The 17,455-nt window shown below is 39.8% G+C and overlaps 1 protein-coding gene across 5 annotated transcripts in view; it reads left to right on the top strand.

Annotated features, from left to right (window-relative positions):
* The first annotated feature begins 304 nt into the window (after window positions 1-304).
* Window positions 305-17,455, top strand: part of SRBD1 (S1 RNA binding domain 1) — a 127,469-nt gene continuing 110,318 nt past the window's right edge. For 4 of the 5 annotated variants that reach the window (XM_080588044.1, XM_080588043.1, XM_080588042.1 and 1 more), the window contains exons 1-10: window positions 305-490; window positions 6,190-6,387; window positions 7,187-7,269; window positions 7,739-7,904; window positions 8,952-9,314; window positions 10,765-10,931; window positions 12,037-12,154; window positions 12,269-12,407; window positions 14,757-14,853; window positions 16,287-16,422. In XM_080588044.1, the coding sequence (XP_080444170.1) occupies window positions 7,187-7,269; window positions 7,739-7,904; window positions 8,952-9,314; window positions 10,765-10,931; window positions 12,037-12,154; window positions 12,269-12,407; window positions 14,757-14,853; window positions 16,287-16,422 (1,269 nt within the window). In that variant the 5' untranslated portion in view covers window positions 305-490; window positions 6,190-6,387. Of the gene's footprint in view, window positions 491-6,189; window positions 6,396-7,186; window positions 7,270-7,738; window positions 7,905-8,951; window positions 9,315-10,764; window positions 10,932-12,036; window positions 12,155-12,268; window positions 12,408-14,756; window positions 14,854-16,286; window positions 16,423-17,455 lie in introns of all 5 variants that reach the window. The other variant, XM_080588041.1, reaches the window with a different exon arrangement.

The following is a 17,455-nucleotide window of genomic DNA, read 5'->3' as shown; positions in this document are numbered from 1 at the left end:
TGATCTTGGAGGGCTTTTCCAACCTAATGATTCTGTGATTCTGTGTCACACGCCGGCTGCCGCTGATACAAAACCGAGAGAAGCGCTTCCAGCCGCTCTCCCCAACCGGCCCCGCGTCGCCACAGCAGCCAGCCCCGCCACCCGCTCAGCGCCCGGGCCCCGCGGCGCCCAGCGCCACCTGGCGGCGGCGGGGGCCTCGCCGGCCGCGGGGGACCCCTTGGGGCAGGCAGGGGCTGGGCGGGCACCGCCACCCGGGCGGCCGGAGGAGCCCGGGGCTGAGCGGGGCGGAGCGGGGCTGAGGGCGGGGGCCGGGGCCGCTCCGCCCCGCTCGGTGCCCGCTTCCTGCAGCGCGGCGCGGCCGCCGCTTCCTGCTCCTCCCCGCGGCGGGGCGGCTCGGCTCGGCACGGCCGGGGTTGACCTGGCGGCCCGTTCAAACTCGGCGGCAGGGGGGCGAAGCCTGGGGGCGCCTCCCGGCCCTCGCCGTGCGCGGGTGAGCGGGGCAGGGCAGGGCTGCTTGGCGGCGGAGGGGAGCGGGCCCCGGCGCCCTTCGGGGCGGGGGGCTTCCTTTTGTTCCGCTCTCCCGGGTGGAAACGGGGGGCGTTTTCTGGAGGAGCCGAGCCCCGCGGGTAAGCGGGAGGTGGCTGCTGCCGCGGCCCCGGGCGGTGCTGCCGGGGTCTGCGGGGACAGCGGGGCGCCGGCAGGCCCAGGGGACGCGCAGCGGGTGCCCGCGGCTCGGTCCCGCTCCGGGCCCGGCAGCCGTGGTCTGGCTGCAGCGCATCGCGGCAGCGAGCCATGCTATCTCAGCTCCCCACGTGCCGCCCAGGATCCCAAAATGAGTGTCACCTTCATGGCCAAACGTGCTGCGGCTGTTACCATGCAGGGGAGGTCTTCGTTGTCCCTCAGAAAGAAACCCGTTAAATCAGACCCAGTGGAAGCGTTGGGGCTGGTTTGCTGGGCCGGAGGAAACCGGCCACACGTCATCCGGCAGCCGTGCTGGCTCAGAAGCCCCTTGCCCTTGCGGTAACACCATCTGTTCCCATAGGTGGTCCGAGATAAGCACATGGAAGAGAAGTACACGGAGAGCGCTGCCCTGTCCCTTGCAGTGCACAGCCCCTCTGGCAGCGCCCCATGGTGCAGGTGGCTCCTTTGGTCCAGCCCAAGCATCGGATGTAGGACCACGTCTGGGCAGCAAGGAGTGCGCCCAGGGTGCGGCCTTGGCGTGCTGCAGTGGGGGTGGTGCTTCGGAGGTCGGGCTACGTGATCCTAGAGGTCTTTTCCAACCTAAATGATTCTGTGATTCTGCACTATCTACCTTTTCCTTGATGATTAGTGCTGGGGCCGTTCTGCTGTACGTACGCACCCTACGTGCCTGCCCCTTTGTTTCTGGCTGCAACTTTCCAGTTAGCGCTGGATTCCCCTGACTGGTATCTGACTCCTTTCTCAGGTAGTCCTGACTGGCAGTTGTGTAAGAAAAGAAAGTTGGAAATCTAGTGCACTAGCTTTTCCCAGCAAAAGTGTCTGGGAGTTCGCCAAGTTTTTAGCCGCAAGTAAGTTGGTTTTATATTTTTCAAGTACAACTTAGTTGTTACAGATGACAAAAATCTTATGGAGCAGTAATTTCAGTACAAGTCCCTGCCGTTGGTCTGTGTAGCATTTTCTCCTCTATGCTGCTTGACAGGATGCTCACACTTTGATTTTGTCTTAGTTCTGGCATGCACTGGAAGTGTCTTAAAATGACAAGCAAAATCAAACTGTTAAAAGCCTACATATAGTTATTAGAGTGGGCCATTCTGCTGTTGCTAATAATGGTCTGAAATCCACTTGTCATGTGGGAACCGTAGTGCTTTTTATGTCCTGCCCCAGATGCTTGATGTTATAATAAACTGTTGGTTGGCTAGGACTGTGTGATATTAGGAAAAGCTAAAATGCAAAATTTTATTATCCTTGCTATTTTCTTACAAAAGCAGAGGCTGCAGAGCAGTGATTGAGGAGCTTCCTACATAGACAGATTTCCTTTCTGGAAGGAACGCGTTACTTGAAGTTAATGGGAAAAAGAGCTTTAGAAGTTTCTGTGTCCTTTTCTGCTAGAGGATTTTTTGCAGTTACTGAAATGAAATAAAATTGCAATGTGTGTGTTTTGGTGGTTAGTTTTTTTTTTGTTGTTGTTTTATTTTTTTTAATGTGCCTTCGGGTAGAGAAAACTCTTCGTGTGAGTTGTAAGGTGCAGCTGCCTTTGTTGATCTTCAGATCTATGTTTCTCTTTTTTCTTTATGAGGATTTATGTGACTTAATGTAGCAAGGTTGTGAGATTTAAACTTACCATAATGACGTTTGCTTGATCATATTGTAGAGGCATAATATTTTCTATAACTTTAAACTGTTGTTATTTTTTCCTAGTGTGCACTGTAGAAGATTACACAGTTTGTTAGGATCAGTGGAGCAGTTTCTAATTTTGAAAATTTTTGGTCTAGTCATTGAATTACGTAGCCTTGTGGTAGTTGTGGGTTTTGTTGGAGTTCTTGGAGGATGGTGGGGTTAAAAGAGTTTTTGTTTGTTTGTTTATGTTTATTTTTCTTCTAATTACATTTGTTTTCAGGACTTTAAAAACTTCTGCTTCTGCAAGTAGTTGCTTATGCCAAAGTAGTTGCTTATGAAATTAACTTTTAATAGGTTGTATCTTTGCATGAATAGAGAGGATGAAGAGAATATCATCCTTCTAAAGTCTCTAAATGAAACTTGGTTTGCTCTTTAACGTAATAAGGCCCTTAAAGTCCTAATCTTCTTACGCTCCACACGCTGCCTAGAACTCAGATGTGTGAAGAGAGAACAGCAGAATGATTACTTCCTTGCTGTATGTTTTGTGCAAACTGGTATTAAGATTCAGTGAAGTGTAACAAGAGCTACGCCATCACTTCTCTTTGGTCCTGGTGTGGCCCAACATCCAACTACACTCACCATATTTTAATGAGTAGTTGTCAGCCAGGGAGAAGTGTACAGCCACTGGGATAGTTCAGATGCATTATGGAGTTTGCATTGGATGGAGAGAATAAAAGTGTTGGAAGCAAGAGAATTGGTAACAAAACTGCTTGGAGAGTAGACCTGGGAAATATATTTACCTACAATAGCAATTATTTAAATAGATTCAAGCCTTCCTCATCGGACAGCGTAATAATTCTGCAAAGTCTTCTTTCTTTTTTATGTGGGGAGTACTTTTGAAGAATGTCCTGAAATGTTTTTGTTTTTCTTTTGTGGAGAAGAAAGCCTCTAGTGATTATTGAGTGTGTAAAGCAGAGAGAATTTGGGTGTTTCTAGCAGAGAAGTTTCATGCTGCCTTCTGTCACTTGTGAGGCGGATGAGCCGAAGAGTTTTAATTCCCTTGAAGAGGGGAAAAGGTTCTGTGTTAAGGTTTCAGCCTACTGCACAGATGCAGATTATTATATGTGGACAGATCTGAAATGAAATGAGTTGAGAGCTGCTTGTGCAAGGCAGAAGTTTCTAGCTCCGAACTCCTGTTGCCTTTTGTAGAAGTGAAAATACTGTTGGCAAGATGACTGTTAAGATCTTGTTTTCTCAAGGAACAGCCTTTTTAATTACCACAAAATTTCTGGCAAATACATACAATAAGAAAAAGCAATGTACTAGCAAATATCACTTGGACGTTTACTGGCTTTGGCTGCTAGGAGAGCTTCTAGAACAGAGGTGTAGGAGTTGAATACACCGAATGGCAAGCCAGTGAAATCCTACACAGGGTGGTTAGATAGTTGTGCACATCACTGCGTGCTGCATGTTTAGGTTCTTCAGGTGCTAAGTGCAGGGGACACCAGTAATCCAGGCACTGCGACCACTTGCCATAAGGTACAGCAACACTGAACAGAGACACAGGTGGGGATAAAAAAGGTTCGTTCAGGCTTCTCTTTGGTATAAATTCAGTACTCTTCATTTTTCAAGAAGCAGTCAGCCTTGTAGTTGGCTCTTCTACAGCTGTGGAGTTTTCTGGATTTGGGAAAGGGGCACAGTTCTGTGTAAGCTGTAGTTTATTTTCTTGGGGTAGAAACCAGGCCTTGCCTACGCTTAGCTGGGAGCATGGTTACCTGGAGGCTACAGAGAAGGAAGTGGTAAAGGAAGTTTTGCCACTGAGGGCAGTCCATCTGAAAAATATGAGTGGCCAGCTTCACCCTGGTTTGATCCCAGTATGCTGTGGGATGAATAACGTCTTTCCTAGCTCACTCAACATTGGAGGGAGGAGTGTCTTTTTGCTTCTCTTGACAAGTCTCCTTCACGAAACACAGGGAATTGTATCCAAGTAGAAGCGGAGCACAGGGCAGGCAGTAGCCTATGAGTGCTTTGTCGTGTAGTCAGTGCAATGAGCATTTTAGACGCCCCTCGTGAAGCGTATCTGTGCTTGCCTCTTTCTTGCGTCTTCCTGCCTCACTTCAGGGATTGTCTTTTAAGTTAAAAAATAAAAATTTTGTAATATTTGTTCATCATCACCAGTGGCATTTAGACTCGTTGCTTTTTCATCCTCTTCCCTGCCTCCCCCTGCAGTGAATCACAGAACTGTTTTTCTTAGTCATTAACTGTAGGTGTTAGCACACCCTAGTGCAGGCAGCTCAGGAGGAAAATTTAGCAGACAGCTGTCTGGCAATTGGAATCAAATCACAAGTGTGTTTGTGGACTTGAATCAAAAAAGGATTCTTTGTATACAAAAAGAATATAGGTAGCAACTGCAAGATTCCTGTTCTGAGTACAGTTAGTTCAGGACATATGTTTATTAGAAGGGGAGGTGGTTGTGACTGGACCTCACCTCGCAGTGAAATATCCAGATTATTTTTATTTTTACTTTGTGATACCCCATGTTTGATAATCATCTTGCAGATGCTCTTGGCTTTTATTCGGAGTTGTAGGATTCATTTTGGCTCATTTCGGTTTCTGACCATGGCTTGTCTGCTCACAGAGAGTTATTTGGAAATAAGTGTGCTTTATATTGATCTCTTACCTTAGTCCAAATTAACTTTGAGTGCATGTACCAACACCTTCAGGAGCAAGTTACTGCTCTTCTCAGAAAAATCTAGTGGATAATCAGTGCTTCAACTTTAATTATATTATTAATCTAGCTGAGGCCAGTCCCATCTTGCTACGTGCATTTAAGAGCTGACATCGCATTATTGATGAGTGGGGCAAAGGAGAGGTTCTGTGCTAAGCTGATCACCTGGATCTGCCACGTGTATTCAATACTTCTCCATCTTTGTTAAGGACTGCAGCAAACATAAAAAAGATGGTCTAATTATTTTTAAGCAGAAAATCCAAGAAACCAAAAGGGGAAAAAAACCAAACAACATCAAACTTTTCCATAGAACATATTACTTCCTATTCTATTTCATGCTTTCCTTTGCCTTTTCTATATTTGCTGCCTGGTAATTCTGCTTCGTTTAGTGCATTGGATGAAGACGAGTAGAGTCAGATTTAAGAATGCGGGAGAAGATGCTAATATGTTTGTGGAAAATGTCTGGCTTTGTAAAACAAGGAGCTTATTTCCTATTGTGCTCATAAAAAGAGTTAAATCAGTCACCAATGTCAAACAGCAGGAGGTAGAATTAAATTCATAGAGTAAGCTTTACTTTTGCTCTGCCCTTGCTTAGTGTAACAGTACAAAATTTGAGATGTTTTGAGACCCAGCTCTCGGCCACTTGAGGGGAGAGGGAAATACTCTTCAGACTCTCCAGATGATGCTTTCATTTTAGTGGAGCTTTTGGGTAAGCCCGAGAACTACCACAGTAGTGTGCTCAGTGACCAAAACTGGTAGGGAAGTCTAGAGAGTAGTGTTATCTAAGGGGAATGCTGACCTTAGGTGAGTGAACAGATTTGTTGGCTTTTGCCTTTTTCTTTTCTGTGGTGAAGAGATAATTATGAAAAAGCTGATTAGACTGTTTGAAAACTGATTACTGGCTTCCAGAATTACCTGGAATACTAAAAAATACTGGTTGGACTAGCTAAAGAAGTATGACCGATAATGATATTTAAGCTGAATACCTAGTTTGGAAATGGAAAGAACTGTGAAATTTGACCATTTGAAAGGTGTCCCAGTGCCTGCAAAAGAGATCAGAGATCTATCTGACTCAGGTGCTACCTAATTGTGGAAATCTTGGTGTTGCAGATATGAATAATGTTTTTTGATTCTCCCATTCACAGAGTGAAGTACAGTATAAAATGGAAACATTATTTTCATGCCTCTGAGGCAACAAGAATAAATCTATAACTAACTCAGGACTATGATGATGACCATTCAGCTGTAAAGAGCGAAGGAAAACTGAGAAACAAAGTGTCTGGGTGAAGTTGCAGGTGTCTCGAAAGTCCAGGTGAAGAATAGTCACCCGAGAAGCTAATAAGGTAATAAGGTAACTTTTTTTTTGTGTATATTCTGTGGAGATCTGTTTTTCTGTTATAGGCATGTTCTGACTGTTCACCTGATAGGATTGCAGTCAATGAAGCAGTACAGGAGAGCTGACCTGTTACTGACCATGGCATTTGCTCCAGGTTTTTATTTTGCAAGTAAGCTTATAGCTAGTGCTATTTGATGTGGGCCTCCAATAGTCATTCTTCTACTATGGTACTGACAACTGTCACTTAAGTAAATTCTGGATTTGCTTTACAAGGAAAACAAACAGCTCTTTCAGAATCATTGATTTTAATACGCATACAAGCAACAACTGGTCTTCAGAGATGAAATTCTAGATCTAAATGGAAAATCTTGCAATACTGTTCACATCAAAAACATATGCTAGCTCACATTGTTGGATTTTAATTTTATTTTCTGTATTTCTTAGAAGACTGGTGGAGAAAAGACTGGCACAGTACGCAATTGACACACAGTAATATGTCTGGGAACCAGTATTCCTTCTGCTAGGATAGCTTTACATGCAGCTGGAATAGTTACCTCCAACTGAGTACAAAAATAATTGGAGTCTTTAGTGCTGGTTTGTCTGTGGGCTAAATTGAAAAGATTGTTGAATGTCTGCTGCTGTGGCCTAAATTCTTGGATACTAAGAAATCTAAACTTTCTCTGGAGGAAATTTTTGTGATTGGTGAAGACATTATGAGGACACACTTGGCAGTGAGTTAAAGGGCTCAATGAGAAACTGTAACTTTAACCAAATGTTCTGTTTCTTTCTTCTCCACTCTGTTTCAGATGACATCTCTACCAAGGAGGGTAAAATCTCAATCCAAAGCCCTTATATCAGAAGATGATGAACTATCTCCATTTCTTAATTCGTAAGATTACTGTTTCCATGGTGGCTTTTTTTTTTTCATTTATGTATGGTATATATTTTTGGCATATATGTCACAACAGTTTTCTTAAAGATTTGTGCTAAGCTTGAGTGGTAGCACAAGAACAACACAATTTCTGAGAGGTTTATTAAAAATTATTAGTGCACACAATTTCTAAATTGTAAAACACAAACTACCTTTGCTGCTTCATGCTCACAATGAAATTAGAGTGAAACTGAGTTGCCAGTTGTTGAAACAGACTCAAATGTGTGTGCATGCCAGTGATGAGCCTCAGGAAAGCTCAGTAAATTGTTCCAGCCGTTAGCTCTGCAACAGGAAAGACCTGTGTTTTTTAAGTGTGACTGTCTTTCTATTTATTTGTCCTGTTTGTTTCTTTTTGTGTCAGAAAACACTCATTGGCTTGCTTTTCATTCTTCTCACAAGCATTATTGTTTACTTGTTTGTTTTTCAGGAGCTCTGAATCAGAAGAGGAAGAAGAGGAGTGGGAGCCAAAAAGCAAAGTTGCCAAGAGACCTCGATTGACAAAGAAAAATGAGGCAAAACCTAAAAAACTTGCTGCTCCACGATCAGCTGTGGCCAGGAAAAAGGTCAAAAAGATAGCAATAAAAGAAGAATTGGTGAGTATCCGTAAGCAAGAGACAAGTACTATGGAGGGCAAGTAACCTAAGTAGAATTTGTCCAATGGTGGTTCACTCAGTTGCATGACTGAGTGATCAGCTCATCTGATTCAAATGTTACCATAAAGATTAAGTAGATTTGATAAATATGGCTTTCTTGTGTATTTAACTGTCCCAGATCTAAGGACTCTTCCTTAAAAATTTTAACCAGTGATTATTGATAGGGTTTTCCATGAAGATCTCTTTCAACAACAAAAATACATAAAAATCACTGTTTTTTCAGTAATGAAAAATAAACACCATAATGCCTCTGGTTTGTGTGTTACTCCTTTGATGTCTTCTACATTTTCACCAGCTCAGTACCACATCAAAAATAAGTCCTGTTTCCTTATGTTTCCTTGCACAGTTGTTCAACCCAGTAAAGTTTATTATGATGAATCTGTGATATATTGCTATCAGTAGTTAGTTGTCTTTTGTCAAAGATTAGCATGAGAGGTTAGGTCATGACAGGAGCCAGTACTTCTAGTTTATATTAATGTTTCTGAATATTTTGACATACGTGGCATATTGAGAAATAAATGCTTGGACTCTGAAGGTGATCTCTGGGGAAATTCAGGAAAGAACATGTGGCTTGTCCAAAGTTAAGCAATAGCAGACCAAATCTCAGTTCCAGTTCCCATTTTGCACCTAATACCTAATTGGAAGTGTGCTTCCATGCAATGCTGCGCCCAGTTTTGTTCAGATTAGTGGAGGTAAGGACTGTAGGTTGATATCTTCTGAATGAGAGCCCAACTTAAATCTTTCTGGGATAATTTAATTTGATCTTTCTTTTAAATTGTGGGTCTGGTTGGTATGTTTATCCTTTTATTTCCTACACACAAGAAATATTTCAGGTTACTTGATGTCTGGCTTGGCATTTCCCTGCCAGATGGAGACTTCTCTGGGGAAAATGATGTCTGGTTTCAAGTTTTCCATGGTTTTAATTGAAATGTGGTTGAGCCAGTTTATAAGTCAATGCTTAATATGGTTTCAATGTCTTTTTGGTAGGATCTATCCTTGCCTATTGCTCCTGCAGAAGATAATAGGGTGCAACTTCTAAAACCTAAGAAAGAAGATGTAGGCACTGAATTGAAAACTTTAGATCAAATGCCAGTAGTGCCTAAAAAAATGGAAGCAAATTCATTCCAAGGGATGAACGTAAAGAGTTCAGAGAGTGATGAAAAACCGTCAACAAGTGCTCCTATAGTGGGAAATGAAGCGAAACATGAGAAATCTGAGGAGGATTTTGCATTTGATGAACCACATTTTAAAAAGATTAAATCGACTACATCTCCTGAAGGAAAGCCGGTAAAAAATCTAGGAGGCAACAAAGTAAAAGAAGAATGTGAAATGAACTGGGATATTGTACAGGTATGAGATCTTTTCCTTTTCTTAGGTGTCAATGAAATCATTTCCTACATAATTTGCACTTAGACTCTAACATACAATTTGAATCCTCTTGGCATCAGTTGGAATGTCAGAGTCATTGTGCTGTTAAGTACTCATTTAACCTCTGATTAAATTGTCATAATATATGTATAAATATAAATGTTGGTTGATAACCGTTAAAAGTTCAAACCTTAACATTATTCTAACATCTGTGACTTACACAGCCCTTAGTATAAAGCTTGCCTGTAACAGTTTGCTGCATATTTCTTCTGTATCAACACAAGTTTTTTGGTATAGCCAACTGAAACTCCTACAGGAATGGATGCTGAAAGATTTGGGGTGCCTGTTTTAGAATTTAAGGTTTAGGTAGTGTGGATCATTTCATTGTAGAGGTTCATTTAAGAGTGTATACCGGTTTGCAGTACCATGAAAGAGGAATTTGCTTTCTTGAAACAACAGTGACATCAAGGGAGGTATCATCTTTCCTTTTTGTAGGATGTTAACTTTGAAGCCATTAAAATAAAGACAGTTTTAGGATAGCTGTCATTCTGGCTTGCTAGCTGTTGTTATAGAACATTTTAATATGAGTTCAATATATATCATGCTTAGTACTGCCTACTTAAAAGGGTATAAAATTTTATATGTCTGCTTCTTCTAAAATATTATTGGAAATGCAGGTAGACCATATGATCTGTACTGTATTGTTGCTCTAAATGTAGTGAGTGTGATTGTACTGGAGTTTTTATGTTTTTAGGCCTCGTAATTTTGAAAGGCTTTTAAATCAGCTGTCTATGGGAATAATTGTAGTAAAATAATGTAGTTAAAACATTGCTAAGATAAGGTAGCTATATAGTTTGTCCTCATTTCCTTTTTGATGCACTGTAATTCTATCTGTAGAAAGCCCTGTTTGTACAAAATCATTTTTAGGTGTGTGAGACTTGATTAATCTTGAAACCTATGGTAATATCATGCTAGTTTCTATTGGCAGAGTTGAATTTGGATCAGCTTTGTGTTTGTGTTTTGTTTTTTATTTTTTGTTTAACCATGAGATGTACTGGTGTTTGTTTAAAACAAACAAAAAAAAGCTTCAAGTTTTCTGTGTTGCCACAGGCAGTTTGTCTGTTTTTTTTTTGTTGTTATTTATCCTATTTAATTCTATTCCCAAGAGACCCTATTTTCCTTTTTTTTTTTTTTTTTTATTTGTAGTCACAAGTTCTTGGAAACATTGGTTGTTACATGTCTTCTTGAAGTACTGGTTGTGGTGGTTGGATGTGTGGGAAGACTCACATCTTTTGTTGTCAGGGACAAAGCTGGTTAGCATGTTATTCTGGAGTTGGTTTTGAATTTAAGTAAGAGGCTGTTTAAAGCAATCCGCTACCTTTCCTAAGTGTTTTGTTGTGTGGTGTGTTGTTTCTTTTTTTTCTTGTTACAGGTTTTGTCAGAAAGAACAAATGTTGAGCCATGGGTATGTGCGAACTTAATTCGCCTCTTTCAAGAAGAAAACACAATTCCTTTTATTGCTCGATATCGAAAAGAGCTCATCAATAATCTGGAGGCTGATGCCTTGCGAGAAGTGCAGCAAACATTGGAAGAGCTACGGTAAGTAAGTTACTGGGAGGTAGCTGGGAAAGAGGTGAGTAACAACCTGTTGCTGCTTCTGCATCCCCTGTTTTTGACATTTTGTACACACTGCAATTATGAAGGAACTTTTAAAGAAGAAAGTTGAAAACTGAGGTAGCTATGCTTGATGCCTATCTGTTTTTCAGTCTACGTAAAAAGAAATCTAACATTATTAATTGTCAAGAAAAAAAATAATATTTTTATGTCTGCAATTTTAGTAGCTTATAGATCCTGGAAATATGTAGACCAATTAGATATAAATTGCAGTCTTAGAAAAAGAGCTGCTAAGAATCCCTTGACTTCCTGCTTGGAACAGCAAAGCTTTCTAGTGAAGAGCACTACTTGAGGTTGTAGTGTACCAGGAGGGTAGACTAAACCATCCTGGACCATTGCAGCAAAGAAGTGATCAGCAAAGCCCACTGCAGGGGTGGATGAGACTGCTCTCATTCCTTGTTGATTTTGTGTGGATGTACTCTCTTGAGACAAGGGAACAGACTTGAGCTCTTCTGTCGACATGGTTTTTCATGCAACAGCTTTTACTCCCAGGTTGTGCCCTAGGAAAAGATTCTTTCCAAAGAGGGAATGTCGCCTGAGATGGTCTGAATGAGTTATTTAAATCATAACAAAATACCTTCACTGTCTGCAGCAGGGTAATGTCGCAGGTATCTTAATTAAGGTTTAAAATCTGGTACGCTGTCCTTCATGCTGCAGAACTACTTTGGTATGAATTACAGCTGTAAGCGCTCATTGACATGGATTTAACTTTTGACCTTTTTATTTGGCTTTTGGGCCAGTAATCTTCCAAAAAATGTATATAGCAGTAATGATGTTCTCTATTGTTTGATTATTTTTCTTAAGGCTACCACAACACATTTTGATACTACTTTGAATTAGAGAAAGAGAGTGATGGTTAGGAACCCTTTTTTGAATTGTCAGAATTTTGTTAAGGGATTAGCATGAGATAAAATCTTCAGAGGTTTCACAGGTTTCAGAGATCTTCAGCAGTGTACTAGACAAGGTCAAAACAAAAATCCTTTTTAATCCACCATGAAATGTAACTGGTAATATCTCTCTATGTTTTTAGTTCTGTTGCAAAGAAGACACATACAATGATACAGAAGTTGAAGAAAGAGGGGAAACTATCAGGTTGTCTATTCACAGCATTATTAAACTGCAGAACTTTCGAAGAATTGGACCATGTGGTCAGTATACTACTCATTTTTTTAGATCATCCTTAGTTTAAGTGTAATCGTGCATAATGTACATAGCATAACTGAAATATTTCCTTGCCTTTTAATAACTGTTTTTTGTTTAAGTCTGCACCTTATAAAACTGGGAGTAAAGGTACCAAAGCCCAGAGAGCCAAGCAGCTGGGATTAGAACCTGCAGCTCTTTCTCTCCTGCAGAATCCTATGGAACTCAATCTCTTTTCGTACATTAGACCCAATGTCAAAGGTAAGCGCTTTGCTTCTATTAGCACTAATGTCTTGAATTATTTCTAGTGTTTGAAAAGAAGAATTATTTTAATTGTCCCTAGGTTGCTGGAAGTTTTTTTAACTATTTTAAATTCCACAGTTTTTAGCAAGATGCAATAGAATTCAAATTTAGTGCCATAGTTCTCCAACCTTTCCTGTTTGTGTTTTTTTTTTTTTTTTATTTTGTGTGCGTGTGTTGTAAATAGCAATAATTCTGGTATACAAGAGACAGAAGTCCGCAGATGTTATAGGGCAAGTCTGTATTTACCGGAAAGAGGGAGAAAGTGTACTGCATACCTTAGACCTCTCTGTGGTTCTGCTCGTATTTGAACTGTCAACTGAAGATTTGACACAGATTGTATATAGATTGAAGAGGTTTATATTTATACTGTTTACTTAAGTAAATTTCACCCATCACAGCATATTTTAATAACATCTGGCTTTGCTAACTTGGAATGAGCTGGAGAATTTTTGCTACTGGATGACAGTAGGGGTTGGATAAGATGTAATTGCTGAAATTTTAGCAGGAACTTTAACAATCCGATAGTTTCATATATAGGCTGCAGAATTGTGTTTCTTTGTGAATGCAGTTATGGGTGAATCTGTAGGGGGCAATCTCTGACAATAAAATACAAAGATTGTTGCAGCCTTCTGTATGGTGTTAAAATAGAGAAGTACTTTTCTTTTTCCCTGCCCCAGTACTTGCTTTTTGACTTTTATAATAAAGTGTTCAACTTCTATGTGGGGGCGATTCTTACTCTTGCCACTTCAGTTGTATCTTCTATTTTATTATGTATTGTTTATAGAATTATCCTAACTTTGCATTGAGAATCAGTTACCAAATAATAATTTAGTTATTGCTTTTTAAAACGTCACAAAGCAGTCTATTGCAACCACATATCTGACTATTCTGTTGGTCTCAGGAGCCAAAAGGAAATCTTCATGGTGGAAATCGACATAAATTATTTAGGGTGCATTTAAAGGGGAGTGCTATTTGTTGCAGCATAAACACTTCAGATTTTAAAATCAGTATACTTATTTTCATTTTTGTTCTAAAAATAACGTAGTTGGGTTTATATAATCATTTTAATTTGAAAGGCGCATCAGAAGCCATATACAAACTGGATCACTTTTATCAACTTGGAAGCCAGTTTGACAGCCTATGTACAGTTTGAGATCAGAGGGAGTTTTTGTTAAAGTGGAGTGCTTTGTTGTGCAGAAAAGTTTTCATCAAATCTTTTTAAGATATGTTTTTTAAAAAAAATTGAATGGTTTTGAGAAGACAAATACTGCATTCTTTCATGTGCCGTAATCCAACAATGAAAGAAAGGTGCTTTCAGCTCCCTAGTGGTTGTGAATTCAGTCAAAATGTTAGTAATCAGAGCTATGCATTTTTTCTAATATGCATTTTTTCTAAATGGTATTATAAAAGCTCTTTCAACGTGCAACCTACCAGACAGCAGAGTTAGAAACGATGTGTTTTGTGCTAGACTGTTAGTCCCATATCTGCCAACTGTAGGATTCTTGCTCTGAACCATTTGTTACTGAGCATTGCTAGAAGCAGGATTATATAGATTGATTTTTAAAATATAAGATACTTTTTTTTCATTAATTTTTGGTTCTGTTACAGATCAACTGCTATGCTAAGGAGACAAATGTGCTACTTTTTTTGGTCTTTTGAAGTGAGGGATGTGTGTTGAAAAGCTGAATGATTCTGTTGTTAGATCCCTATAATACTTTGTCTATGGAGACGTTTTATAACTTCACTGTTTCAACAGTGTTTTGTGGGATAGGATGAGCCTACCCTGATCTCAGAACCATCGCCGTGCAAACTCCTGCAACAAAACTGGGGAAATACAAAACTATTACACAGAGAAAGGACAGGATTGCCTGCAGAGTTTTTAGACTGTTTCCATATCAGTCAGCAAAATGTGTAAACTTCTGCTGCAATTGATTCATTTTATTACAACCTCACAAATTACACTTGAATGTCCAATTTTACTATTGTAAATAATTCATCTGTCATAAATGCCAAGATCTGTTAGCAGCAAACGCACAGAACTATTACTTTTCCCCCATTTTAATGCCATTTTTTATGATACTGCATTGATCTGTTCAGATTTACTGAAGATGTAACAGTTACAGATGCTTTGGAAAGGAAGCACAGCTTAAAAAAAATCCAGTGAACTAAAATTCTTCACTGAAACCTGAAAATCCAACAGATAACTTGCATCAAATTTTCTCAGCTTGTCTATATTTTCTTAGTGCTTCTGCAGTTGTGTAATTTTTCATATTAGCTTTTTTTATAGTTACTTTTCCCCCCCCTAAGGACTTGCAAATATCCAGGAAGTAGAGGCTGGAGTACAGCATATTCTGGCTGATATCTTTGCTAAGGATAAAGATACCCTGGACTTCATCAGGAAATTGTAAGTTTGAATTTTGCTTTCTAAACTTTTCCAGGTTACATGGTAAAAATCAGTCTCCTGTCATGCAGATTCACAATTTTTAATGATCTGAAAACAGTATTACTGTTACGTCTCTTCCTTCACTTGTGCTGGAGACATTCTCTGGTGTTTCTGGCCATCTGGTTATCAGTGGAGGAGAAATCTCCTCTGAGTGTAGCAGGATACTGTGACTCCTCAAGACTGACAAATTATCCATGGCTCTGTTCCATATAGAGCTGATCACCCTTGCAGTTACAGAGAGATCTCTCTAAGGAAAAATTTTCTCTCCATGCACTTATTTCAAGCTATAGATTTTCAAAGGCATGTTTGCTGTAGCTGCTGCTCCAATATTTAGTGCTTGACATCAGTCAGTGTAATTGCGTTTATTGACAGTTAATGTTGGCATTACTAGTCCATCAGACAAGCGACTGACTATTCTTAAAGCAGGAGTTATCAATCCTTCTACTGTGTTAGCTGAATTTAAATTTTCTTGCCTTACATAATGACTTCAAGGTATTTGTCATGTCCAGGGAGGTTCATGTAACAGAGTAAGAGTTGCTTGTTGCTTTTTGCCTTTTTTTTTTTTTTTTCCTCCTTGCTGTATACGATCTGGGACAGAGAACACAATTATCAAATAACAGATACCTTCTTAGGAGCATATGGTTTGGTTTGGATCAGTTTGGTTCTATTTAGTTGGCCTGTGTTTGCTGTTCATTGCAATGGCCAACTTTATCAAAAGGCGAGAGCACAGCAGTGTGATAATTTCAATGGAGGGGATGTTTTGTAAAGGATGTTCAGTCATTACCAGACTATCCCTTTCTTTTTTTTGACCACCAGAAGCTTTTTAATTGGATGCACAATTCTTCACAGATACCTCTCTTTGATCTAAATTGTAATTTTGATCTAAATGTGTAATAATCTCAAGGAGCATTCAGGAAGCTGTATTTGGGATCCCTGTTACTTGTAAAAATAATGAAAAATTTTATGGGCGTTAGGCGCTCAAAGCAAGAAATGTGTTCTGAGGATGGGTAGGTTCAAAAGAGATTTTGTTTGTAGAACATAAATTACTCCTGTAACGTTCTCTGCAACTTCTCAAAATTTGTTTTGTAAAGTTGAACTAATAACTGACCAAACTGAAGTCCAGGTGGTGGCTTTTGATTATCCATCCCTTTCATGAGAAGGTCTGTGTTCAGCATTTCCTGAGGACTCTCTGAATTTCTTCCCTTGGTATGTTCCAGTCAGTATATGTCAGGTCAGTTTCTGCATTAAGGTATGTAGTAGGTCTGTGACTGATGAGAGTTGACATAATTTATAATTGGATAAACACCAAACACAGTTTTTTATTTAATATGTATTAATAGCTTTTTGCAAGTTTTATGCTAAAATACCTATTAACATTTGTTTCTTTTATTCAGATGTCAGCAAAGGTACATTTGTATCCAGTCAGCCTTGGCAAAAGTGTCATCCAAAAATGGAAATGAAAAAGATATTGATAAATTCCAGCTATACCATGAGTTTTCTTGTAATATAAAAAATATTCAGCATCATCAGGTACACCTTCAAATTTTGTTTTTCTTTTTCTTACTATTGTAATTAGCACAGATAGCTTTGCTTTTGAAGTTTAGTTACCGAATGTAATAGACTTCAAATTCTTCAAATACAGGTCAAAGCTGTTAATCTCTGCACTAACAAACAGAATAGAGGACTGTATCTTCACTATGTCTATTGTCTAACTAATTCTCATTAAAGCAATATTTATAATGGCATAGGGATCAGAGATTTCATTGCTGGTATGACTTATTTTCAGCATCAGTGCCATGCCCTCAGTTCCTTCCACAAGTGACAAGCGCACAAGTTTTATCAGGAGAGGGATAAAGGATAAGTGACAATTTATTGTCTGTGTGGGGTGAGAATGGGATATTGCATAGTTGTGGAAGTTACTTGGTTAGAGTGTAAGTATTTGAAGCAAACTTGGATAAACTTAGTCTTTGTTTCTTTTGGATGCTTGCTGCAGCACTGAGCCCTCAGACTGTGCTTATGGCTAGAATGCTCAGAGCCATTTGGCACCAAGCTCGTCAGGTGAAACTGGTGAGAAGTATTGGGGGAAGGATCCAGAAAATTGAAATTGGAGATGATCTACAATAGCAGCTCTTGTCAGCAGCAGCGTCATGTAAAAGTTAGACAATCTAGATAGAGAAGCTCTGCAGAACCCCTGAAAATGGGTTTGTTTTGAAAGTCAACGGTGTTCCCTTATGTGAGACATCTTAGGTTATCCTAAGTCCCAAGTCCAGTTCCACATGACTGGAAAAAGAACTGGGGGACAAAGCCAATTTACTGGTGTCTGAGAAGCTGATGTCTTGATAGCTAGGCTATCCCTGTTACTACAGATCAAAGACAAGTCTGATGCAGTCAGTGCAATTGTCAGGGCCTTTATCCAGGTTCATTACTACACGCAAACTGAGTTGTTTCTTGGTTTGGTCACAGTTATGTAGCTTTAAAACAAAATTGTCAACTGCTTCCATCCAGAAATATTCTCTGGCTGCGTTATTCCACAGCAGAATAATCTATTGTATGCAAAATTAGC

The sequence above is a fragment of the Anser brachyrhynchus genome (genome assembly GCF_964034855.1).
Source record: "Anser brachyrhynchus genome assembly, chromosome: 3".
Classification (NCBI taxonomy): Eukaryota; Metazoa; Chordata; class Aves; order Anseriformes; family Anatidae; genus Anser; species Anser brachyrhynchus.
The sequence above is the reverse complement of the archived record's forward strand: the minus strand, read 5'-3'. Positions and strand labels throughout refer to the sequence as shown.